Source organism: Thamnophis elegans, chromosome 1, assembly GCF_009769535.1.
Source record: "Thamnophis elegans isolate rThaEle1 chromosome 1, rThaEle1.pri, whole genome shotgun sequence".
NCBI classification, from domain to species: Eukaryota; Metazoa; Chordata; class Lepidosauria; order Squamata; family Colubridae; genus Thamnophis; species Thamnophis elegans.
The window spans coordinates 53,421,547-53,449,451 of record NC_045541.1 but is presented as its reverse complement, the minus strand read 5'-3'; the positions used below and the strand labels follow the sequence as shown (position 1 = coordinate 53,449,451).

Sequence of the window (27,905 nt, the reverse complement as noted above, 5' to 3'; positions counted from 1 at the left end):
CCAAAATTAGACATTTGGTAGTATGGGCTGAATTGGAAAAATAGTAAGTCTCATCTTAAGTCCTGTATCTCTGCTAATTCACAGCTGGACTGAAACATGTTTGGACACATCCAATTCAAATTGGACAATAATGTCATGATGGATTGATAGTTTGCATTGCTTTTTATTCTTCTCATATTGGATGCATACATATCAGCGATTTCCTTTTCGATTATACAACATTATGCAGAGACAGAAAAGGAGTAAGAAATATAAAGTCAAAGACACTGAAATAAAAAAAGGAAAGGCAGCATCAATAAAATCAGTTTACACAAGCACTGTTTGTTATACTTCTTCATATCTTTCTGTCCTGCATACTGTCCTTGCTTCTACCATATCTGTCCATCACTCCATACATTGCCCTTTATTCTTTAAACTTCTCACTTTCTCTTTTTCAGGATCTCATCAATTCCATCTAAACATGACTCTTTCAGTCTTTTTCTTTTTTACTTCACTTTTCGTTCATTTATATATATCTTTTGCAGTTTGATCTTCATTAATTTTCTCTGCATTTCTGTCAACATTTGCGCACCTGAATATTCCTTCATCCATTTTCCCCATCTTTGTTATACCTTCTATCAAGAAACAGAAATTCATCGACTTTTTCTGCTTTTTTGCTTTCTGTGTAACAATTGTTCTCTCAAACTTCAGGCATATAATCCTCATGGCCTCTTCCAACTGACCTGTCTGCAAATCATTTGGATTCTCAGCAAACAACATGACACCATCTGCATACAAAAGTACCTACTCATTCATTTCCTTAACAAATACCCATCTAACCTGGCCACAAATTAAGAACCAAGGGAACATCTTTCCTTTATTCCTGTTCATCTTCAATCATCCCGTTAATTCTTATGCATGCTAGATTGATGCAACAGATAAATCACACTGTTGTGACCCTCCAGCAGCCAGTGGAGCTGGCAGCACAGTCGGACAGTGAGGAGGTTGGGAGGAACAGGGGCCAGTCCTGGAGGCTGAGGAAGGCTCAGATGAGGGCTCTGAGTCGGAGGCATAGATGGGGCCAAGGCCATCTGGCAGTTCTCAGCTGCCTTTTGAGCTAGACAGCAGTGAGGCAAAGGAAGAGCTGGAGCCTGTTCCTGGTGTGTGCATGCTCAGAGCTGCCAGAGGAAAAGAACAGCTCAGAAATCTGGGTTGACTTTGGAGTAAAACCACAGGTGGGCGGTGAATGGCCCCTTCCATAGGAAATAAAAGCAGCAAAAGAGGAGTGGGATTTGCAGGAAACAATTTGTTCATTCGTTTCAGGAGTGTGAAGATCTGCCCATGACTCTCAGAGACTCTGTGCCAAGTATTTCCTTCCACAACACTGCCTTCGGAAAATATTTACATGGCAGCTTTGCAAACTAGATAAAGTCTGTGGTCATAAATTCACCTTTGAAAGACTGTTTACCTGGCCTTTGCTTAATGTGAATGGGAGGAATTCATATTCCTTTAATAAAAGGAGTTTTGCCAGGAATCTGCTTCGTGTTTTTTTGGGAAATCCTAGATCAGAACACACAATTTTTTTTTTAAAAAAAAAACCATTCTTATCACATTCATGATCAACATTCAATTCCGTATTAACTAAAAGTATTCCATAATTCAAGTTGGTTCCTTTGTGTGTATCATACACAAATACAAATTCTTTCTCACATTTATATATTTCTCAGTGATCTGCTGAAGAGCAGTAATTTGGTCCTGCCAAGGCTTTCTATTCATGTTTAATCAACTCCACCTTGCTACCTTTCTCTTTGAAAATGGTAGCAATAATGACATCCTTCCATTTGTCAAACATCTTCAGTTTTCACATACATGTTAACCAAGTCACACAGCCACTCCATGAATGACTCACATCTGTTTTTAGTATTTCTAAAAGCTGTGGTGGTGCAGTGGTTAGAATACACTACTACAAGCTACTTCTGCTGACTGCCAGCAGTTCAGAAGTACAATTCTCACCAGAATTAAGGTTGACTCAGCCTTCCATCCTTCCAAGGTCGGTAAAATGAGGACCCAGATTGTTGGGGGCAATATGCTGACTCTAAACTGCCTAGCTGTAAAGCACTATGAAGCGGTATATAAATCTAAGTGCTATTGCTATACTGCAATCATAGCTTATGCCAAGAGCTTTCAACATTTCAATTGCGTTTATGGTTTCTTTCTCATTACTTTTTCTTGGAGACTAATTTTAGTAGCATTAATGTCAATACCACTGTTCATATTACTGTTGTTCACATTTAGATCAATAAAATACTCCAGCATTTCCTTACTTCAGCATCAGCCCAAATTATCTCATCACTTTTACTGTTAATTTCTTTTGCTGTTCAGCAGGGCTCCCTGTTGAGAGCTGCTCACCCACTTCCAAATTTTTTTTAAAAAATCTATCAAAACTGCCTTTTACATCCCTGCCACTTTAATTTTAACGATCTGTTGCTCTCTTTAGTTATATTTTTATAACTATCTTTTTTTTGCACAGTATCTTTTAGATTCATTTTTATTGCATTCTTATATGCATTTTTTCTTTATCCACAGTCTCTTGCTTTATATCAATCCACCAACTATTCTATTTCATATTTCCTATTAATGTAATGTACTATGCAATATAATTCTTTTTACAATTCAAGCAGCTCTGTTTCTTTCTTCCGTAAGTCCTCTTTCCATGCATTCTGTTGTAAATTTTATCTTCTTTTTTATACATAGCTCATATTTTCTTTTTGTTTTGTTCAGTCAATCTAATTTAACCCCTATTTCTTTCAGAAGTCTTATTCCTTTAACTTTTTCCTTTTTCTTTCACGTCCATTTTTCTCAAATTTTACTGTTAATTCTATCCACAAACGTTTGACCCATTCAGAACCTCTCATCACTCTTGTAACCATCACGTATACCTGCATTTGTTCAAAACTACCTGTACACTTTCATTTCTGGGCAGACATCAACTCAATGCCATTCTACAAGATCTGATGATTTTGGTCCAGAATTGTTTACATGATTTCTCCTTTTTCTTAGTTTCACAAGACTTGTATATATATTTTTTCCGGTTTTATTTCACTTGTTAATTCATGCTCCTTGTTCTTTTTCCTGTCTTGGATTCCATAGCACAATCTTTCATGTGCCATGCTTGTTATTAGATAGGCTCATATTCATCTCCATGTCCACAATGGCTGCAGGGTGTAAATAAATTGACCACATGACTGAAGCCCTGCTCCTTTGTACAGAAGGTGGGACTTGCTCACATGGACATGGTTGCCACATGACTTTTTTTCATTCCCTTTCCTCTGAAGACATCCTTTGACTATAAATCATGACTCTCATGAATTCAGGCTTTCACATTACATTTTTCAAGTAAGGTGGAGATGTGTATGCTAAGCTTGCCGATTTTAGTTGTGCAGTTAGTCCTTGACTTAACAACAGTTCATTTAGTATCTGCTCAAAGTTACAGTGGCGATGAAAAAAGGGACTTATGACTGTTTTTCACACTTATAAACATTGCAGCATCCTCATGGCCAAGTGATCAAAATCCATATGCTTGGCAACTGACTTATATTTACAACAGTTGCAGTGTCACTACATGAGGACTATTTGATTTGCTCCTTTTATGACTGACAAGCATAGTCAAGCTAGATTCGCTTAACAACCGGGTTACTAATTAACAGCTGCAGTTATTCACTTAATAACTGTGGCAAGAAAGGTCATAAAATGAGGAAAAGTTCACTTAACAACAGAAATTTGGGGCTGGTTGTAAGTCAAGCACTACTTATACCTTTATCACATGCAATTCAAGTAACATAAGGTGAACATTAGTCAGTATTTGCTCATTTTCATTAGCATGGAACCTATATGTAACTTTACAATAAACATGCTCAGGTTATTCTGGACAAGGTAAATCAAATACCGTATTTTTCGGAGTATAAGACGCACCTTTTTCCCTCAAAAAAGAGGTTGAAAATCTGGGTGCCTCTTATACATCAAATACAGTATTTTTTGCCTCCCGAAGCCCTGCCCCTTCACCAAAATGGCTGTGTATAGCTTGTAGGAGGCTTTCAGAGAGCTCCTGGGGGCTGGGGAAGGCAGAAATGAGTGAAAAATGGGCCATTTTTTGCTCAATTTTGCCCCCCACCAGCCCCCAGGAGCACTCTATAAGCCTCCATAAGGCTATGCATGCAATTTTCTTGACAAAAGACAGGCCCATTTTCGCAAAAAATGGGCCACTTTTTGCTCATTTTGGCCCCCTATCTCCCAGGAGCACTCTGCAAGCCCCCCAAAGGTTATCCATTTATTTCTTTTTGAAAAAAGCACCTGTTTTTCTGATAAACAGGCCATTTTTGGGAGGTTTGCAGAGTGCAAAAACTTTTTTTCCCCCTTTCGGAAAGCTCTTTAGAGTGATTGATGAGAATTAGATTGATCAAGTGCTGTGCCAGCAGAAATAAAGTCTTAGGTGCTGCAGATTGTCAGCGATTTCCTTCTCCAGCACATGGATAAATACACCTGGAAACATCTACCTACCTACTCTCTCTCTCTCCCTAACTACCTACTGTATCTCTCTCTCTCTCTTTCTCTCTCTCTATCCCTCAATCTCTCCTCCTACCTACCAGTGACGTGCGGTGAGGTTTATGGCTGGTGAGGCACTGACACAGGGGTTTCAAATTTTTTAGACTTGTGGACTTCAACTCCCAGAATTCCACAGCCAGGCATGCTCAGTTCTGATTTAAAGTGACAGCATTTGTTTTTCTCCTTTGCGAAAAAGTTTTCCTTCATTCTTTTTATTCTCCCTCCCCCTCCTTCCTCCCTCTCTCCCCACCCTCTCAAACAGACATGCGCATACAGAGAAGTTGGATCCCTCACTCACTCACTCTCAAACAAACACAAACACAGAAGTTGGATTGGATATATTTTCCAATGGCTTGAAAGCAGCTCCTCTGCCATACCCCCCCCCCCAATTCCCCTGCTGCCTTCTGATCCGAGCCTTTGATTGCAGGTGGAGCCACATTGCCTTTTCAAACTTGTAATCCGTGAAGCTGGGCTTATATACTTTTATCCAGGTGTGTGTGTGTGTGTGTGTGTGTGTGTGTGTGTGTTTGATTGAAAAGGCAACGTGGCTCTGCATGCAATCAAACTTTTTGAATTACTCCCCCTCCCTCCAACCCACATGTACCTTTTCCAGCTGTTTCAGAGAGGATTTCAACTCTGTTCTTGCCTGCCATCATGAAAAGAAAAAAAATGTAAAAGGAAAAAGGCATGAGCTGAGGCCAGGCTGAGCTAGTTGCTGCCAGAGCCTCTAAAAAAAACGCCCTCTACAGGAGGCAGGAGAATGACGTGCCTCATCTACGTCAGGAATTTTTCGGCTTTTAACCCTTGCTTAGCTCTGCTCGAGTGATCATAAAGTCAGACTACATGAGGCATCTCGTTCTCCTGCCGCCTCCTGTAGATGGCACTTTTTAAGAGGCTTTTTTAAACAGTTAAGCACTAAGCAGAGTCATCCATGGTGATTCTGGCAGCAACTAGCTCAGCCTTTTTCCTTTTACATTTTTTTTCTTTTTATGATGACAGTGGTGAGGCTCTGCCTCCCTTGCCTCCCCTGACTGCACGTCCCTGCTACCTACCTACTGTATTTCTCTCTCTCTCTCTCTATTTCTCTCTCTCTCTATCCCTTTATCTATCTAACTACCTAAGTACTCTCTCTCTCTCTCCTTCCCTCCCTCCCTACTATATTTCTCTCTCTCTCTATCCCTCTATCTACCTACCTAAATTTGCCTCTTCAAAACCTTGGTGCGTTTTATACTCCGGTGCATCTTAGACTCCGAAAAAATACGGTAGTTCTCATATAGTGACCATTCTCAGTTATGACACTGATGAAAAAGTAATCTTACAGTCAATCCTTGCATTTACAACCATCACAGCCCTGTAAAGCAAAGGAAAGTTGAAATAAACTCTTAAACACAGTTGCACTTTCACATTGCTTAACAGTCAAGTTGCTGGCCTATATTTTGGTCATTAAATGAGGAGAAGTATCTTTAATCTAGAGCACGGATCTCAAAGTCGCAGCATCATGTTGCTGTCACATGATGTTCTGCAACATTTTTCTCCTTCGTAGAACTGGGGTGGGCATGGCCTGCATGTGCCAGTTTGACACCCCTGATTAAGAGAGCACTGTTCTTTGTTAGCGATCAAACAATTGCCTTTATGTCTGTGGTCTTATATCTTTCTTAGGCATAGCTAATAAGGAGCACAGCTGTGTTTCTCTTAATTCCATGTCATGCAATTAAAGAAAGCACTAATAATGGCAGATCTTGAAGCTATTTAAAATATGCCTCTTTGGGAATTGTGTGTTCCAAGGTCCCTGGTTTGCTCTCACTACTTTCTGATTGTGTGTCGGAGAGTGGGGTGTTTGTGTCAGAAGAGACATCACAGCACATTTAGGTTGCAGCTTCTTACAGTGTCAAACATTAAGTACATTCAGCACCTGCTGTGCAGATCAAAGAGGGGGAAATGTCCATAGTGTTAAAGCCTCTTTGGTCTTTTAAGGAAGCATGACCAATGAATGCAGAGAGGTTTTTCTTTCCCTTCCCTGAATAATGATGCATGCCTTCATCACCTTCAGCACCTCCTTTTGCCTGAGCAAGGAGATCCTTATCTCTTAGCGACCACATGTGAACCATTTGAAGAAACATCTAAAGTTATCCCCCCCCCCCCTCATTTCAGTTTGCCCACATTATAGTTGCCTAATCCCGGTAATATTTAATACTTTTATATCAGTGCTGTGACAGCTACTGGATGCAGTTACTGAATGCAAAGCAAAAACAGCTGCAGACTGTTTCCAATGATAATGCCTGCTAACAAGCCACTCTGGGCTTTAGCTGACATTTCAGCCATCTAGAGTTAAAGGCAGCTGTTTGTTCTCAATTAATTTTCAATGCATGTTTAATAGTTTCCCACAAGAAAAAAATGATGCTGCAGCTTTTTCCCCTCTCTCCAAAAGAAATCAGTAGTGGGGTGGGGAGAATCATATTGAGAAAGCATGCTTTAGTTGAGACCTAACAATAATCACAGTTGCTGTTAAATTGTTTGCAGTGTAAGCCTGGCACATATGTTCAGTAATAATAAGTAATAACTCAAATATGTTTTTAGTATGAATGATCCAGTGTCCTGCAGCAGTCATTCAAAAATGCTGGGAAAGTGTAATTGAACATTTTGATGTATGTTTGCCCTATATGGAAATAATAAACCACATTAAATGGAGTAACAAGAATAAATAACTGCTGTTACTTAGTGTCCTGTTTCAGTGACACTTAGTGTCCTGTTTCAGACTGAGCACATAATGTTTGGAATGTTTGTTTGTTTGGAATGTTTATTATAATTTATAGGCCGCCCTTTTCCCTGAGGGGACTCAGGGCGGCTTACAAAACACGGGAAAGGGGGTACAAAGACAAAAGACATAAGACAATACATAATATTAAAAATAGAGCACAACATTCATTCATCATTCGGGAGGGGACAAACTAAGATTTTTCATCCCCAGGCCTGACGGGCTAGCCAGTTCTTGAGGGCTGTGCGGAAGGCCTGGGCGGTGGTGAGGGTGCGAATCTCCACGGGGAGATTGTTCCATAGCGTCGGAGCTGCAACTGAGAAGGCTCTCCTCCGAGTAGTCGCCAGTCGGCACTGACTGGCGGATGGGATTCGGAGGAGGCCTACCCTGTGCGATCTGATGGGACGCAGGGAGGTAATTGGCAGAAGGCGGTCTCTCAAATAGCCAGATCCACTACCATGGAGCGCTTTGTGAGTGGTAAGTAGGACCTTGAAGTGCACCCGGAGATCAACAGGTAGCCAGCGCAGCTCACGGAGGATCGGTGTTATGTGGGCGAACCGTGGTGCGCCCACAATCACTCGCGCGGCCGCATTCTGGACTAGCTGAAGTCTCCGGGTGCTCTTCAAGGGCAGCCCCATGTAGAGCACGTTGCAGTATTCCAGCCTAGAGGTCACAAGGGCTCGAGTGACTGTTGTGAGAGCCTCCCGGTTCAGGTAGGGCCGCAACTGGCGCATCAGGCGAACCTGAGCAAATGCCCCCCTGGTCACAGCTGACAAATGATGGTCGAAACTCAGCTGTGGGTCCAGGAGGACTCCCAAGTTGCGGACCCTGTCTGAGGGGTATAAATTTTGTCCCCCCAGCCTGATTGATGGAACATTAACCAAATTTTTGGGAGGAAAACACAACAGCCACTCGGTCTTTTCCGGGTTGAGCACCAGTTTGTTAGCTCTCATCCAGTCTTTAACAGCCTCAAGGCCCCGGTTCATCACTTCCACCGCTTCATTGAGTTGGCACGGGGCGGACAGATACAACTGTGTATCGTCCGCATATTGGTGGTATTTTATCCCGTGCCTCCGAATGATCTCGCCCAGCGGTTTCATGTATATGTTAAATAGTAGGGGGGATAAGACCGAACCCTGCGGCACCCCACAAGTAAGGGGCCTCGGGGACGATCTCTGCCCCCCCACCAACACCGACTGCGACCTGTCCGAGAGGTAGGAGGAGAACCACTGCAGAACAGTGCCTCCCACTCCCACCTCCCGCAGTCGTCGCAGAAGGATACCATGGTCGATGGTATCGAAAGCCGCTGAGAGGTCAAGGAGAACCAGGATGGACGCATGGCCTCCATCTCTGGCTCTCCAGAGATCATCGGTCAATGCGACCAAAGCGGTTTCTGTGCTGTAACCGGGCCTGAAGCCAGACTGGAAGGGGTCAAGATAGTTAGCTTCCTCCAAGGTACGCTGAAGCTGGAAGGCCACCACCTTCTCAACAACCTTCCCCACAAAGGGGAGGTTGGAGACTGGACGGTAGTTGTTAAGAATTGCTGGATCCAAGGACGGTTTCTTCAGGAGGGGTCTCACCACCGCTGCCTTCAGCGTGGTGGGGAGGTGTCCCTCCCGAAGAGAGGTGGTAACAACCGCCTGGATCCAGCCTCGTGTCACCTCACTGCTGTTGGCAACCAGCCAGGAGGGACACGGGTCAGTATACAGGTGGAGGCGCTCACAGCTCGCATAGCCTTGTCCACATCCCCGGAGGCAACATCCTGAAACTCAACCCAGAGATGGTCTGCCAGATCATTCCCTTGTGTCTCGGCTGGATCTGCAAGAGTGGAGTCCAGGTCCGATCGAAACCGAGCAACTTTGTCTGCCAAGAACTGTACATATTCCTCAGCCTTACCCTGTAAAGGGTTCTCCGTCTCCCTCCTATTTAGGAGGGAGCGGGTTATCCTAAACAGGGCGGCTGGGCGGGACTCGGCGGACGCTACCAAGGAGGCAATGTGAGATCTTTTGGCTGTTCTTAGAGCCCGACTATACTCCTTGGTGCAAGCTGTCAACAGTGCCCGGCTCGACTCGGACCTATCAGACCTCCACAGGTGCTCTAGGCGTCTCCTCCGGCGCTTTGTCTCACGGAGCTCCTCGGTGAACCAAGGAGGCCTCCGTGGGCCGCTGACCCGGAGGGGCCGTAGTGGCGCAATCCGGTTAAGAGACTCTGATGCTGCCGAGTGCCAGGCAGCAGCAAGAGTCTCCGCCGAACTGTGGGCGAGAGCATCTGGAATAACCCCAAGCTCCGTCTGGAACCTTACTGGGTCCATAAGTCGCCTGGGGCGGAACCACCTGGTCGGTTCCTCCTCCCTACGGTGGGGGTTTGGCCTCCGGAAGTCTAGCCTCAGTAGGCAGTGGTCTGACCACGACAGGGGAATGGTCTCATTTCCCCTCAGACCAAGATCATAACTCCACTGCTCCGAGAGGAATACGAGGTCGAGCGTGTGACCCGCTGAGTGGGTTGGGCCTCGAATTACTTGGGTCAAGCCCATGGCTGTCATGGAAGCCATGAACTCCTGCGCTCCATCAGAGTGTTCACCGAGCGAAGGCAAATTGAAGTCCCCCAGAACCATAAGCCTAGGGAACTCAACTGCCAGCTCGGCTACTGACTCGAGGAGCGAGGGGAGGGCTGCTGCAACGCAGTTGGGAGGCAGGTACGTGAGCAGCAAACCCACTTGACCCTTGAGGTCCAGCGTCACCAGTAGGGACTCACACCCGACAAGCTCCGGAGCAGGGATCCTACGAGGTACTAAAGACTCCCGGATTACAATAGCCACACCGCCACCCCTTCCTGGGCTCTCGGCTGATGAAGCACCTGAAATCCGTCTGGGCACATCTCTACGAGGGGGACTCCTCCTTCTGTGCCCAGCCAGGTCTCAGTAATACATGCCAGGTCTGCGCCCTCGTCTGTTATCAAGTCCCGGACGAGGGGAGCCTTGTGAACAACAGACCTGGCATTTAGCGACAGCAGCCTGAGACCAGGGTCCTGACTGCTCGCGCCATCTGACCTTGGAGTGGGACTCATAGGGCCGGAAGGAGGGATCTCTGTGATATAGCGAACCCTCCTTCCCCGGTAATGGCCAGCCCTAAAGTCCCCGCCGTATCTGCCCCTCCCTGTTATGACCGCAATGCTCCGACCCTCTCCCGTGGATGTAGTTCCCCCAACCACCCCGGTGGCCCCCGCAAATCCCACCAGGTCCTCCGAATCATACATACTCATTCACTCACTCAAACAGTCCCCACATAGTAATTAAAACACAAAAAATACAACAGTAATAATGATAAAAGTGGGATCATTCATTCAATCTCATACATACTCCTAACATATCCCAAACACAGTAAGAAAAAGAGAAAAGATAGAAAGATAGAAAAAGGGAGAAAAAAAATAGAATTGCGCACTTATTACGTTGTTAAAAAGCGAGTCCAGATAGAGCCAAATGGCTCTCCATAATTAAAGTAAGTAAAATAGGTGGTGTGATTAGCGTCCAGTTATAGTCCGAAGAAGGTATACGGTGGGGTAGATCGTATTCCCCTCTTCTATTGGTCTGGATAAGTCCAAAGAGTCCGGAATAAATAAAGGGGATAGGAGGTAGTCTTCCACCAGTGCTGCTCCAAATAGAGTTCCCAGGATAATAGTGGTGAGTGATGTTACTGATGGTACTCAAAGTCCGATAAAGCTGAGCTAGCAGGTCTGGAGCCAGATGAAACTGAGATAGCAGGACCAAAGGCAGATGGAACTTAGCTAGCAAGTCTGGGTAACCAAACACCACAATCAGATGTGGCTGGAGGTTAGTAACCCACCATAAGGGGGCGACAGATGGTACGTGGAAGACACAAGGCAGAGCCTCACCGAAGCAAAGGGAGGCAGGAAATAAAATACGTCCAGGGAGCCACCTGACTGGGCAGGGATAAAGAAGGGAGGAGGCAATGCTGGGAGGGAAGTAAGGCTGGATGGAGAAAGGGGCCATCCGGAGGGGCTGGTGCAGCATCGGGGGAAACCACCCATCCACTCTGCTCAGTCCCCCCACTGCTCCGATACGTTCTCTCTCCCTCCAAGATGATGATGGTCTCACACAGCCCCAATGAGGCAGTTCAATAAGCCTGGTAGAAAAAGTTCGATAAGCCAGGCAGAGAAGCCAGGTAGAAAGGCGAAAAGCCACCACCGTTGCAGCCGGCGTGATGTTACCCCTCCCACCGCCAAGTAATGCAAACAACTCGCGGAGCCCAAAACCCCAAAGTTGTAAAGCCCGGGGGCGTCTAGAAACGGCGACCCCTGCAAGGGGCTGGGCTGGTCCTATCAATTTTCTCTCCTTCCAAGGCGGCAATAGTCCCATAGAACCCCAGTGCTGTGGCTCAATAGTCCAAAGGAAATCGCCTGGATCGAAAAAACGCTGACACGACGCCGCCCCCCCCACTGTCGGATAACGCGGGCGGCTCGCCGTTCACAGACCTTCGAGATCGCACTGTCCGGGGTCGCTCAGAAATGGCGACCCCACAAAGGTTTGGGCTCCTCGGGTCCCCTGGATTCCGGACATCCCCGGGACCTTCTTCGGGCGCATAAATTTCAAAGTTTTCAGATGTTTTTCCGGCGTTTGCTCTCCTTATCGTCTGGAGCAAAACGCCCTGGGCGCCATCTTCCGTTCTCGCACATGCGCATAAGCACTTGCAAGGAGCTTTATGGCCGCTAATAAGAATAAGAGTAGAAGAATAAGAGTAGAAGAATAAGAGTAGAAGAATAAGAGGAGTAGAAGAATAAGAGTAGAAGGCAGCATAAATCACCTACCCAGGTTCGAGGTCAGCAGGTTGGTGGGATATGCTTTGCTGTGTCTGTGACAGCAGAGGGAGCTGGGGAAAAGTGCTGGACAGATGGACAGACAAGCAGGTGGGATATCCCAAGCTGGAATATTGGCAGCAGGACCCAAGGGAGGAATAGAAGGTCCTGGGAAGATAGGCAGAGGGGTGAGATACACTGCACTAGAAGCTGTAGAAGTGAGAAAGTTGTTGGCATATCTTGCTCGTCCCTTCATAATTCCTCACGTATCTGGAAAAATAACTGGATACCTGGCATGAGATCAGATAGCCTTCAAAACAACTGATTGACAAGGACAGATTCTTGTCTTAAATAATTTCTCAAATATGGATATCCATTTAAGACAGGGGTATCGGACAGACAGCCCATGGGCCGGATGTGTCATACGCAGGCCACACCCATCCCAGCTCCATGAAAGGCGAAACGTCGCATGGCAGCAACATGACGCCACGAGTTTGACACCCGTGATTTAAGGAGTTAACTAGAAAGACTCATGTTCTAAATCACTTTGTTCTATATTTGAAAACTCTGATACAAAATGTGATCTTGTTCTTAAAGACAATTTTATGAACAGTTAACTTTCTTCATAAACTTCATTTGTGACAAATGAAAAGCTACTAAGTATAATAGAGACATAGATGAGAAATGCTTCATTCCATTAGACAACCAGTTCTGGGATTCTGGTACTGTATAAACTGTATACACCAGTATAAACTGTTGATGTATTGATTGCCTGGCAGAGCTTGCTCAATTCTTTCTTTTCATTTCTGGATATAAGCCTGTATACTTCCCCACCTCTCACCTTCCAACTTGCTAAGTGTCTGTTGCTATTTGTCTTCTGTAAAAAAAAAAGACTATTTTCAGCAGTGTTGTGTCTAAAAGAATGATGCAGTTTATAGTGTTAACACATTTTATGGTTTGCATTCATTAACAACTTTTTATTGGATGGTATTTTTACATTATGCTTCATTGTCAGATCACAACAGATTATTTATAGAAGTTAAGAAGGAAATTAATAAGGCATGTCTCTTGTTCCATCTTAAAGGTTTTCTATGTAGCCCATAATTACCATTGTTATTCTTACAAATTTCTGGGCCAGGTGCCTCTCCACCCCTCTCATCCTTTTTTTAATTTGTATTTAATGATTATCCTCCTTGAACAGAGACTTACTTGTATCAAATTACTGCATTGCATGTTAGCATTACATAATCAGGTGAATTATGATCCAGGCAGCTGCTCTTTACCATCTAAAAGCCCTGGTAGTGCAGTGGTTTAAAATGCAGTATTACAGGCTAACTCTGCCCACAGCCTGGAGTTTGATCCTGACCAGCTCAAACTTGACTCAGCCTTGCATCCTTCGAAGGTCGGTAAAATAAGGACCCAAATTGTTGGAGGCAATATACTGACATTGTGAACTGTTCAGAGAATGCTGTAAAACACTGTGGAGAGGTATATAAGTCTAAGTACTATTACTATTGGTAGTACCTTCTGAACATGGGCTACTCTGTTTGTTTTTTGTAGCCCTCAGCCACCTAAGCCACAGGCTCCTGAGACGCCTTGGTCAGAAGAGGAAAATGCTGTTTTTCACCTAACAGATGATGACTTTGACAAGTTTATCAAGGATCATTCTTCTGTATTGGTGATGTTCTATGCACCGTGTGAGTATGTTTTAATTCATACCCAGATTCAAACCATCTATAGAATGAAATGGGCATATTATATATAGCAACCTTTATTTGACGGTACAGCTTGTGTGTTGAAACATGGAACGACTGAGAAGACAAGTTATCTAGAACATCTTGGAAAGGTAATTGGTGATTCAGATGTGACAAACAGATTTAAAATTAATTTAAATAATTGCTCAGAAAGAACATTTGCTTGGAATCACTTTTTGTGTAAAAATTGTTGACTCACTTAAGAACTTAATTCTATCTTCAAGAAGGCAATGAATCCCTTCTGCAGCCATACTCAAAACTTATCCAGAGGTTGTCTGTTAATAATTCTATGCTGTTTAGGAATCACCACAACTGTCCCTAATTGACTCTGAAATGTAAATCCATGCAGCTTATTATTGTATTAGCTGCAGATCTGAGTTTCACCCCATGTACATTCATCCTTTTTGACCATTTCTGAAAGTATTCTACATAAGGATGTGTCCTATGCCGTTTTCATTCGTTTTTGCCTCAGATGCCATTGTTTTAGTGGTGAATTTATATTGTATTACAACACATATGTCTTCAGAGTCTCTTTTGTTTTATGACTATCCGACATAGTTTCTTAGTTCACACCATAAACTTTACCAATACATAGAATGAGCGCCTTTCAAAGCAGCTATTGGTCAAACTGAATTGGAAATATTTGGAAATAAAAGTCCAAGGTCAAATGTTGTCAGTTATGTACACAATCCACTGAATGCAAGTCCCTAAAATTGAGAAACTATTGATATCACTAGACATAGAGTTTTCAGAAAGAGTGTGATGACCCAGGGCGTGACACAAAAACAGCAGAGCCAGAGAACAGGTCTAATTCCCCTTTATTGCTCCAAATTTGCCCCCAAACGTCCCCACGTTTACTACAAGTCCTGGAGCAAAGCGCTCTCACACACACCTTCAACAGCCTCTGGCTGTAAGTAGTTCAGTAAGCAAGGTTTGCAAAGCAGTAAACAAGGCAAAAAGTCCAGTTAGCAAAACAGTAACCAGAGCCAGAAGTTCAGCAAAGCAGGCAAGCCAGGCAAGCCCTACAAGACAGAGCATAATAATCTCCAGTCGCAAGTACCCACGTGGCTCCACAGATTCAACGCTTGTTCCCAACAAATGCCCTTCCCACCAGCATCTCCTTACATCTCAGTTCCCAGGTGTGCCTTGTGAAGAGGGGTGGGGCACTCTTCTCCTTCATAGCCTGCTCAGTCTGCGTTGTTCTCGCCTTTTCTCTTTGTGCTCTAGGATCAGGAGGGGGTGGTCCTTGCTCATTGCTTGAGCTTTGACATGTTCATCTTGCCTCTGTTCTTCCAGTTCATCTTCCCCCGCAGATTCAGGCTCTGACCGGGGTGGCGGGGGGGGGGGAGGCATATCAGAGAGATGGGGTTAGGAGAATTGCATCGTGTTGCACACCTCTTTTATAAATAAATGTGTTTTTTACATACACAGTGAAGCATTACAGAGAAGGTTGTTTTCTGAGGGTCTCACCTGGACTGTACTATGGTTTCATGATACCTTATAATTCTTTGATTAATCTTCACCCCCGCCTGGAAAAGATATCTGAACAAAGAATCATTGCCAATTTGAATCGTATTTGTTTCAAAGAAATCTAAACTCTTTCCATATTCTCTTTTTCTCCATGATATTATCTTTTAGGAGCAATCTCTTTTGGGGAAAAAAAATAGAAGGATTAGATACTATGTTAAACACTTCCTTTTGCATTAAAAATAGAAAAGGTAGAGAATAAATGAAAAAATATTTGTATCAGAGAAGAAATTTTATGGGACCATAAGGCTGATTATTAATTTTCTTGAAATTTTAGTTATTTCTTCTCCAAACCTTCATTTTCTTTTTCTTGAAATTACACAAATGTGGTCCAGAGCCTCTAGACTTCGTGTTTGAGGTGGAAAAAAATGAAACTTTGATTTTGGATTTTACCAATTAGATCGTAAGTAAAAAGTTGAGGGTAGAAATTACACAAACATGGACATGGACAAAGCTGTAGAGGGAACCTAAGTTTCTGTTATGGTGGAGAATCTAGATTTTACTTTCAGGTAAATGGTACTGGACGCTGTTTAGAATAGGACTCCTGGTCTGTGGACCGGTATTGGTCTGTGGCCTGTTGGGAACTGGGCTGCGCAAGTGAATGAAACTTTGTCTGCACATGCATGAGATATAGGTAGTGCACAAAACCATCCTCCCTTCCCACCACTGCTGTACTGTGGAAAAATTGTTTTCCCTGAAACTAGTTCCTGGTATCAAAAAAGCTGGGGCTGCTGGTTTGAAACATACAGGCAAGTCCTTGACTTATGACCACAGTTGAGCCCCAAATTTCTGTTGCTAAGCAAGGCAGCTGTTGAGTTGTGCCTCACTTTAAAACCTTTTTTGCTACAGTTGTTGAGTGAATCACTGCAGTTGTTAAGATAATCATGCTATTGTTAAGCGAATCAGGCTTCCCTCACTGACTTTGCTTGTTGGAAGCCAGTTGGAAAGGTAATAAATGGTGATCACATGATCCTGGGATAGTGCAACTGTCATAAATACATGCCAGTTGCCCATCACCCAAATTTTGATCACGTGGCCATGGGGATGCCGCAACAATCATAAGTGTGAAAACTGATCATGCATCACTTTTTTCAATGCTGTTGTAACTTCAAGAGTCACTAAACAAATGGTTGTAAGCCAAGGATTACACTTTATAATTTGGATTGTTCTTAAATGATACAGCAGTATCCAGCAGAACCAGGAACTACCTTACAGATGTGAAAATGCTAATAAAGTATTTTTTGCCTGATTGAGTCTCTATAGTGAAATCCACCCACAAACTTTCTCCCAAATGCTGAAGCTTTTGAAATAGAAGTATAAATTCCCCTAGGCCCTGTTTAAAAACTCAAGATCATTTTGTTAAACAGAGTAAATATTGAACAGACTTTCCCAGAGCGTTGCTGATGCAGATTTAGAAGCAGAATTAAATCATTACTATTCACTGACATTTTATTTTACTTTTTTATTTCAATGTGTCTGAAAAGCCTATTGGGTACAGCTGGATTCCACAATTGAAAGTGTTTTTTTTTTTCTTGAACAATTCATGGGCTGCTGAATTGTTTTGTGTAATGATACTTCCTTCTCCTCCCCCGGGAGTTGAATTGCAGAACCCTTAAGAGTTTATTGTGAAGTAATACACAATCTGTAATGATATTTTGTGAATAAAATCTCTTGTATTCAGCCTAAACCATTAACTACTGTTAATGCAGAATCAATTATGGTATTGTCTAGTAACTGGATCGATGTCAATTTATGGCACTGGATCAGAGTTGGGTGCTCCCGGTTCGACCGAACTGATAGTAGAATTCAGGCCTATGTCGCAGAACTGGCAGTGACCCAGGCCTGCCACGCCCCCAAACCGCTTCCCTCACCGCCGCTGGGCCGTCGCCATTTTGGTTTTTAGTAACTGCCCGTGTGCAGTTCACTGTAAATTGTTCTGCAGATGTCCGGAGAACAATTTATATTGAACAGTGTGCACAGCGTGTTTGGTGCACACAGCACGTATCTGGCACTCATGTGGGTTGCAAACCAGTAGTAAAACCAGCAGCAACCCATCCCTCCACTGGATGACATAGCAGGCTGTTTAGAGTAATACATTCCATCACTTGTCTTATGGATCCTGGCTCTATTTGGCTTGGAATGCATAGCTTGAAAGTTACTAGAAGCCTTAACAGAGAAAGTTACAATATGAAGTAGAAGTATAAAGAATCAGGAAGATGGCATTGATAGAGATAGACCAGCTCCATTACCATAGCAACGAGGGGGCGGGAACATGGCTTAGGTCCAAAACAAACCAATTTCAATAAAAGTAGTCATAGCTTTCCTGTGAGGTTGACAGAAGACCATTATTAGACCACTTCCAAAGAAGCCTACACTGGATTTCTTGGAGATGGGCAATTATAGTTGAATAAGAGAGTGGTGGTTTAAGCACAGGTAGTCCTGGATGCAGCAAATCATCTTGAGCTACTGTATTTCAAATATGCTTCAGAGCAGGTAATGAGGTTGAGACTGACTTGCTCAGTCTGATGAATGATCTTTGGGGACTGACATGGGGAGTTACTGTGATGATTGTGCTCAACCTCTCTGCTACTTTTGAAACAATTGATCATGATAGACTTCTGGGAATAGGAGACACTTTTTCTTCCCTAGTAGATTTCTAGCAATATTACTTGGAAATAGTTGCTCTCTGAAATAGACACTACCCTATGTTGTCCTTTGGGGATCTATTTTGTTTTCAATGTTTTCAATATTTTCTTGAAAGTCTTTTAAGGTCCACACATCCAAGGTCCACACATCCAAGTCATAATGAGCCAAACATGAGACTTAAACGGAGGCTTGAATAACAGTCAGCATTTAATCTTTGATCAAAGCTTAAAGACATGATGGTCAGTTGTTCCCAACATACCCCAAAGATATGTAGGGAAGAACTACCCTTCAGAGAAGGTGTAGCTCCTTTTTATACAGTTAGAGACATCATAGAATAATATTCTGGCTTACAATACTCCTCACTAGACTTATCAGCATTATCTCTTTCCTCTGTTTCCACGAGTGGCCATTTAGCCCCCTGTTGTGAAGGGCACAGATCAAAGGTGAGATACGTTCTCAGGCAGAAGGGAGAACATATCAAAGAGCCGAAGTGGCGCAGTGGTTAGGGTGCAGTACTGCAGGCCACTTCAGCTGACTGCTATCTGCAGTTCAGTGGTTCAAATCTCACCGGCTCAAGGTTGACTCAGCCTTCCATCCTTCCAAGGTAGGTGAAATGAGGACCCAGACTGTGGGGGCAATATGCTGACTCTGTAAAACACTTAGAGAGGGCTGAAAGCCCTATGAAGTTGTATATAAGTCTAACTGCTATTGCTATTGTGTCAGTTTTACAGCTCTTTACAGCTCCATTCTGGGATAAGTTCTATGCTCATAGATTGCAGATTGATAAGAGTTCAATTGGCAAGCATCACACATTTTGACATTTGCCAGATATTCTACAGACCCTAATAACAGTGCCACAGGAAGTCAGTTGCAGGGAACAAAAGCCATTTACAGCATGCAAGCTTATATGTTACAAATACAAGGCATAATATATGTGTGTTACAGAAAACAAATGTTTATATTAAAACCAACAAGTTTGTATCCTTATTACTATTCCCCTTCAGTCTTACGAGAGCAGCAGATGATGTGGAGCTGGGTGTTGTCATGTTGATGACATGCAAATCTGTTTCTCTGTATCATCTTCAAGTAATGGCGTGTCCTACCAAATGTCTGCCTGCCCTTGGTAGATGAAAATGAATCCAGACAAGAATGTATTGCTTATTGTAGTAGTTTCAGTTACAGTTACAGAAAGAGAGTAGACCTCTATATGGAGCCACACTGTCTCAGAAGAAGCAGTTATTTGATTTAGGGGAGGTGCTTCTGGATCAATTTCTTGCTGCTTTCTCAGCTAGAAATGCTCAAGAGCCCCTCTAGGAGGGAGATGGGTGTTTAAAAAGTTTGATATATAAATAAATAATAAATTCTGTATCAACTGGGTCGCTTACTGGAAAAAGAATGATCTTAGTTTTCTGGTACATGCACTGGTGACCTCCACTCTTGATAACTTCTGTACCAAGATGTTTGTCTAGTCCAAATGCTGCAAAATTCGGAAGCCAAGATTGCCTCTGGAAGTTTTTAAAGAAGTCCCCATTTTTATTTGTGCTAAAAGCATTGTAGTTTCTTCCCACTGAACCATAATGTACTTCTTACTACATTGAAAGCCCAATTTATCTTAGTCTAGGCTACCAAAGGAATAGCTAATGTCAACAGAGTATGGTTCCTTCTCGGGTTATTGATATTATCTATGATTTGTGTTAAGAAGGCAGCCTTCTTCAATTGTAGTAAATAAAATCAAATTTTCATTATGGCCACAAACCAGGATAACAATTGCAGTAATGTTTAGGGGAGTTGATCCTGTGCACTTAAAGAATATCAAATTGGACAAAACTACTATACAGTATCTTTTTAGTTTTGGGAAGATTCTAAATTGCCATCTATTATCAAACTGAAGAGATAATTGTGACTAAGAATAATTATTTGATGTTATGTGTAATTTGTCCTTTAAAAATTTTTTGCCATCTTACAGTTCAGAGAGGGTCTAAAGTTTGGTTTCATATAGTATTGTTTTCTGGTAGAACAGAATTAGAAATGTTGTGCAGTATCTGCAGGCCCATATGTTTCCTAATCCCAGTTTAATCACTTCATTCCCTCTGAGCTATATTGATAATACTCTTTTTGGGGAATAAAAAGATCCTTATTGTCTTACTGTTCACGGGACATTTCCAAAGCCTTGGCATCAGCCTTATGATCATTCATATTAGAGATAATATTTAATATACAACCCATTGTGTAGCTGATGACTAGGGATTTCACATAGTATCACCTGGCCAAAGCTGCTTACTATTTTTGGGAAGAATTCAATTCAGGTTGCCTGCTTCCAAGCTTGTAACTTCAATTTATGAGGATGTGTACACGCACACATGCAACGTATATGCATTTTACCATGCTCCAAATATATATCACATTTTAGCAGTATGCAACATTAGGCTGAGTACTGAGCCAAAAGGTTAGACATGAAATAGGAAAAAGAAGCATAGCTAACACTAGTTTACAACATCACCATTCATGCACCTCCCTTGCTGTCCCTGAAAATTATACTTGTTTCTTTTTTTTTTAATTCTGCTGTTTTTTCTTTAAATTTGTCGCCTTCTCTTTTTCAGGATCTTCTCTCCATCTAAAGATTACTTTCTCACTTTTCCTCTTCCTCTTGTCACACTCATTTTCCCTTCATTTATTTATCTTGCAACTGATCCTCATTCATATTGTCTATCACACCTTCCCTTTCTCTTAGTTTCCCAAGCACACAACACAATTTATTTTATGTCATTTGTTAATTCATGCTCTTTATCATTTTATCCTTTTATATATTCCAATTCACAGTCTTTCATATGCCATGGTGCACCCAATAGATATGGTTAATTAATATTTTTAATAATATAGATAAGGTGTAGGCTAGCTCACCAGCTTTAGTTATACCCCTGCCAGATGCAGCCAACACTAAGGACAGTACCAAGTCAATTTTGGCACATTTTAGTCAGTACATCACAAGTGCAATAAACATTTTTATCCGGGCATACCATTGCACCTTGCAAACCAACATACTATTGCCCACACCCCACCAAGTATGTGCACTCACACACAATCAAGATCTGTGTAGAATAGTTTAAGGTCCAACTCAAGATTATGAAATCTTTCTTAAAAGCACATTTAGAACTCTTTTGCTGGTAAAGAAGATGAAAGTTAATGAATAGTAATGAATAGCATCTTTCTACTGGAATTCCCTTTAGATGACATTAAGTGACAGTAAATATATTACAAGATAATTAACAGAAGCTGAATATCATAAACCATTTTCTTTTATGATTTAAAAAAATCTCCTCCAGATATGTTGTATTGGCTAATGGAGTCATATTACAAATGTTAAAAAATTATTCCATCAAAGTAATGCATTAAATCCAAGGATTTGATTTATTATTTCAACCTTGGTGCAAATTAAAGGTTATAAATGCTTTAGTACAAAAACAACAGATAGCAAACAAAGACCAAATTGATGTCAACTAAGATATGAAATTAATTTCTTTTAAACTGTAATTTTTTGTGCGTGAGATTTGCAGCCCGGATTCATTTACTAATATGCCATAGGGTAGTTAACATTTTACAAATCATTTGTGTATGAAGGTGGATGATTAACATCCTACAAATCATTTGTTTATTTTTGGAAAGAAGATTGATATGAGGAAGTCTTCCAACTACAGTGCTATTGAATATTAATAAATGGGATGCAGTTCAGACACATTTGAATTTGAAATAGCTGCATCAGTAGTAAAAGTAGGGTAATACAAACAGTTTTGCTATATGCTGCCATTTCTAAAACCCCAGATCACGTGACTTCCTTATTTAACATTCTCCAACAGTAGAGCCCATCTCCTGAATAAGGTGTACTTTAGTATTGACAATATGAATGAAAATGGAACCAAGGCAGTTTTCACAGAAGGACTGTTTCTGGAGATATTTCTGCCTCATTATCATGGGTTCCCCAATTCTCCCAAGTCCCACTCCATACAGCAGAGCCTCTAGTTCTCTAGATATTTTTAGGCATGCTCTTGAAAAACTAGGAGAGTTTTGCAGTCAGCCTTGGCTGGTCCCCTTCTCTGGGTTTTCTTTATAGCCAAAATAAATAAAGTTGAATTATTTAATGCACATGATTGACAGCATATGTGCATCTGAGTGGATACATGTGGATTTTCTATCACATATAAGTGATAGCAGTAACCAATCAATCAATCTTGGCATGGAAGTATAACACTCAAGCAATGTGTTGTGGACTTTCTAAGAGAGTAGCTTCTCAGTCTAGCACTTAGAAAAGAGCTAGAAATTGTTAAGGCAGGGATATTGGTTGTGTTAACAAGCAGCAGCCACTCCATTTAAGAACTCAAAAGCACAAGAAAAAGAGTCTTTAGAAATATGGGAAAGACAGGAAGAAGAAGCAACAGGTTAAATTGCTGTAGAGTTCGTAGTGAATTGCCCTCTCGTGTAGTCAGAGATGGGCAGCTGGTTGTTTCATATGCCTGATATCTTACAATAAGAAATCTTATCAGGCCATGTCATATTAAGACTTCTGCTGAGTATCAACCTAATAGCCGATTTAAGCCATGTAAAGAGGGGGTGGGAGATTTATTGCTGAGTCTTGGTCCAGGGAGCTTGACATCACCTGAGAGCCTGTACATTGTAAAGCATTTCTTATAGATAGTAAATTATTAAAAGAGAACTGGATGATGCAGTTGAAGATAGAAAATGATGCATTAGGCTGGTGGGAGTTTGATAAAGTAAGCTGAAAATTGGTGAAAAATGGGACAGACCTCTTTAGTGAAGCAGTGTCTGGAAATAAATGCTTTTTTTTCTTTAACCATCCTGTGAGAGAAACCATTGTATATTGCACGACTTCCTAAATATGGAATCTTCAAAGTGATTTGAAGCAGAAGAGAGAAATTAAAGAAGACAAACCATTTTCCTTTTCCTGCTGATTATTGATTTGGGGCAATGGGAGGAAGTGCGCCTGTATATCTTTCCTGAAGCTCATTCTGTTTCTCCCCAAAGCATTTCAGAGACAGAAGAACTTGGAAATGACAACATGTTTAGCTGAGTATGTGCATGTAGACATTTGGGAGGGGCGGGGGGGATTCCGATTGCAGCAGTAGATGATTGCAAACTCTGCGTATGCAAAAAATATAAATGATTACAAATTCTTCAACTGTTCTTCATTCTGAAGGCAATGGATAAGGGGAGCGAAACATTGTTATTCACCAAGAACACAATTGGGGTAGCAATGGCTCATAACACTAGCCACAGACCTTTCTCATTTCCTTTTTTCCCCTATTTCCAATTAATTAATCTGACCAAAAGCTATAATAAATTCCAAAGCTTGCAACTACTTTTTTAAAAAAAGAGGTTAGCTTACTAAAAATAGCACTTCTGTCCACTTCGTATTTATCGTTATTATCCTAAACTGCAGAAGCTAAGGGAATTATACTTCTGGATCCCTTGCTTTATATTACGGAGCGGTCAATAGGGCTGATTGAAGTGAAACAGATTGATGAGGATGGTGAGATTACATGATAAGCGTGCCCTACTCTGGCAGATAGCTATCTCCTGCTGGTTAATTCTCTTCTGACATATAGTAAAAGAGCAGAGCTATCCCAAGTGCTGTTCTCTCCTAGCATGCTAAAGTCACTGCTTATCGGCCAGTAAAATTTGTTGTACTGTGACTAACAGCTATGTTATGAGTCCTCTGTGTGCTGGAAATCAAAGCCAGTTTATGGTTCATATAATCAATAATAGGAACTGCTCAAATAGGTCTCAAGATGCTCCCTTTTGTAAAAAAAGAAACTATTAAAAAAAGAAGATACTTTGTGCTCTTCCAGCTACCCTAATTCTTCCCAACTTACTCTGCATAAAACTGCAGCAATCCAAACCTTGTTTGGTGAGAATGAAGCATAAAACCCTTAAAACCAGAAAATTTGCTCACTCTTTTCTTTTATGTATATGACATAAACTTCTTTCTAAAAAGTGCTCGGGAGTACTTTTCTGTTCTATGCAGAAAAGCACATGTGATTTGAATTGTTTTTGTGGATCTTGAAATAGCATTAACTTGTTCAAATATAATATTGTACACATCCTATCTTATATAAAACTGTACAACCTGGATATATTAGTCTTTGATAGGGAATACCGAAAATATATCAGATGATATCTGAAAGGGGGAGGGATGGAAATTTATGCCAGGAGAATAAACTATAGATGAAAATGTGCAGCTATTAACACTTGTCAACTAGCTTTCCCCCCAGTGTATTTATGTTTATGCAAATCATTTTATTTTATTTTTGGCCTAGATTTGTTTAGGTAAAAATGCACTCCATCTTTCAAGCAACGCGGTGGGACACTTCAGTCCTTGTAAATTTCCTAAATATCAATGTTTGGGTAACATTAAGGGGTATATTCTATTTACAATAGCAGCATGGCACTTTTTTATCCCCCCCCCTCCAACAATTCTAGCGTGGCCCGACAAAACCGCACTTGTCAAAATAGCGCCGACAAAACCGCGTCGCTAAAGCCGCGATGTCATCACCGCGACATCATCACCGCGGCGACAACAGCGCGGCGACAGAAGGGCGCTTTAAAACAGCGCGGCGACAGAAAGCCAATTTAAATTAAGGTAAGGGTTAGGATTAGGTTTAGGGGTTTGGTTTAGGGTTAGGTTTAGGGTTAGGTTAGGGTTAGGTTAGGGTTAGGGTTAGGTTTTGGGTTAGGGTTAGGTTAGGGTTAGGGTGCTGAGTGCTTTGGAAGGCGCGGATTTGCCCTTCACGGTTATGTTGTCGCGCTAGGGTCGCCTTTTTCCTTAGCGCTTCGGACAGCGCGGATTTGCCCTCCACGGTTATGTCGTCGCGCTAGGGTCGCCTTTTTCCTTAGTGCTTCGGACGGCGCGGATTTGCCCTCCGCGCTTATGTTGGCATGGATAAGGGCTTCGCGGTTTTGTCAGTGAACCCAATTCTAGTACAGTACAAAACCAACATGAAGGGACAGGCCAAGTCAAAGAGGTTGGGGACCACAAAATAACTAAATTTGATTGAATTTAATGATTTCATTTTGTAGCAGAAAATGAGACAAGACCAGCTCTTTGTCAGAGGGAGAGGTTTATTTGCGCAAAGGTTCAGTAGCGATTAGTCAAGCAAAATCTGAACCCCGAAGGGCAGTTGTTTACAGTCTTTTATACTCTTAGCCAACTTATCGATCATCCCCAAATACCTGGCCTTCCTGTGTCATGTAGACCCCTTTCCTTTGTCATGTAGGCCTCGTACACAATCTCCTAAAACAGAGACATGACATTCATTACTCGTTTACCTCCCCACAGGGGGTATTGATACCAATATCCTGTTTTATTTGTTTTAGTTAGGTGAAGCAAACAGAACAACTAATCTTAAAGGTAATCATTCCTTCTTCCCATTCCACATGGTAAAGAAACTTTAATACCCAAATAATCTGTCTAGTTATCAAATTCTCTTTTAATTTAGTTCATTGATTTGGGGCAATATCATTTGTCATAGATCCCTGTTTTCAGCATCCATACATCCTTTTAAGTAAGCCTTGCTGGGATTTCAAAAGAGTAGCCTGTAAATCTACATTAAAACAAAATCATCCAGAAACACATTTATGATGGCATAAGATTTAATGGATTGCAGTTCACTAAATCAAATGCATGGATAGAGTGCATACAAACGTATGGATTCTAGATTACAAAAGTTTCCATCATCATAAATTAGATAGAACTGTAACTTTTCCTTGCTAAGATGGCTAATGTAATTCTGGATAACTGGAACAGTAAGTGGAACTAAAGTTTTGGCTTCTTTAGAGGTAGATCATGGAGTTTTAGCATGTCAAAGTGGAATTTCATGTATTTTGGTTTGGTAAGTGATAGGGGTAGAAAGTCTAATAAGCTTTCAATCATGGGGCATAGTCTTACTTGAAATATATGATACCAACCCAGGGGAAAATGTATTTCGACAATACATACACCAACAACTGCATTCAAAGATAGAGAAATAACATGCAATATCTGGAAGGATATTCAATGTCACTTTCCTTTCTAGATGAGTAGCATATACATTTAATAAATAAATGTGATAGATAAACATGAAGAGAGTTGGTGGAATTTTTCTCCTGATAGTGACAAAGGTGCTTAGAGAAATAATCAAATTTCTGAGAACAAAATAATGCTTGCCATTATTAGCATACCACTCATCCAGAGAAGGACTAAGCATCATACACTGCACATTTTCTCTATTGCTCCTCATTCCTCTAAGTCAGTGATCCAAACTTTACAGCCTGGCCCGGCAGGGGGCGGGGGGGGGGGGCAGAGGGGAATTGACTCGTGCAAGTGTCGAGCTGGAATGCATATATGTATGCACAAGTCAAACTGCATACCGACCTGCCACTCGCATGCCCTGTATCCGAACAGGCTGCAGCCTACTACCCCTGCCTTAAGTAGCATACAGAGAATAGGTGACACCCAAAGAATATTTTCTTTGAAGGGAGGGTTTTAAGTCCTGGATACATGTAGTTATTACATTAGATGTAGGGAGGATTCTGGTGTCCAGAAAATAAGAATGTGTTCCAATATCAACAAGGCAGTTTTGAGTATTCAGTTTTCTTCTAAATATGATACCAAACATGGAATGAGACCAGATTACTTACAGCACCATCTTTCTGCTGTTGGATCTGTCTGTTCCAAGCTTTTCTATAAGGCCTTAAAACAACTGACTTTATAGTTGAGCTTGGCAACCAATTTTTATGGTTGAGCTGGTATGATGGTGTCAATTGATTTTATCTTAGCTTCTATCTTTGTCATTTATTGTTTTTTTGTGGGGGATGTTTTTATCTTGTTTTTATTTTCCGTTAGCTGCTCAGAGACAAATGTTGGAGATAAGTAGCTATATAAATTGAATAAATAAATAATTTTTTTCAAGAGGCATTAAGCTGAGTATTTCAAGTGTTCTAAATGACATAGTTGAGTTGTTCTCTAGTGACTCATAAGTTGATTGCTTTTTTCATCATTTTTAAAGTTAACAGAAGCAAAATAATCAGCTTGTAGCAACTGACATCTTAATGAAGATTATGGTGTGGGCAAGAACTATTGAGAAAAAAGAAGAATAGAATAGTCAGAAGACTATCCACGATTCCTACCATGCCTAGAGCACTGTGGGTAGGCTGAAAAATCTGGACAATCCCTAGATGGTAGGAAAGAGTTCATGCTTTTTGAAAGTCCATGACATCATTTACTAATTGTCAGGATGTTTGTAGCATTAAGTCTACCACTTGTTCTGGAATATTAATACACTTGTTTTTTTAAAAAATAATGTTATGGGGCAGTTCACATTTATGTGGGTGTATAATTACTCCCATAATGTGTATATTTAAAGCAATTGAAGAGAATCCTGTCTGTTTTTTTTCCCAATTGAGAAGTATTTGAACAGATTTTCCAATTAATTAGAGTGAGGCGACAATCCTGTATATGTTTTTATATTTTAAGTAATAAACATCATTAATCAGTTACCTGCCATTTGGATTATAGTTACTTTGACATAGAATTACCACCCTATCTAGTCTTGTGAACCTGAGTTGAAAAAACAAGGGAGCAGTAGCTGGTCCTGATTTTCCATGATATCCCTTGGCTGAGAAATTCAAATTATTTTGAGTTTTGTTCCAGTGGAATGTTTCGAACTTGAAATGAAACATGCATTAGGGATAAACAAAACTGTGGGCACCAGCATGTCCTCAAAAAAACCCAGTGGTTTCTCCAGGGTGCACCTGACTGTTTAAATATTCTTTTAATGAAA

At 41.6% G+C, this 27,905-nt stretch overlaps 1 protein-coding gene across 1 annotated transcript in view; it reads left to right on the top strand.

The window, feature by feature from the left end:
• The window catches only part of PDIA5 (protein disulfide isomerase family A member 5), a 280,958-nt gene that overhangs the window by 159,028 nt on the left and 94,025 nt on the right, over window positions 1–27,905 (top strand). Inside the window, exon 11 of the mRNA XM_032217106.1 lies at window positions 13,709–13,845. Within this exon, the coding sequence (XP_032072997.1) occupies window positions 13,709–13,845 (137 nt within the window). The remainder of the gene's footprint in view (window positions 1–13,708; window positions 13,846–27,905) is intronic.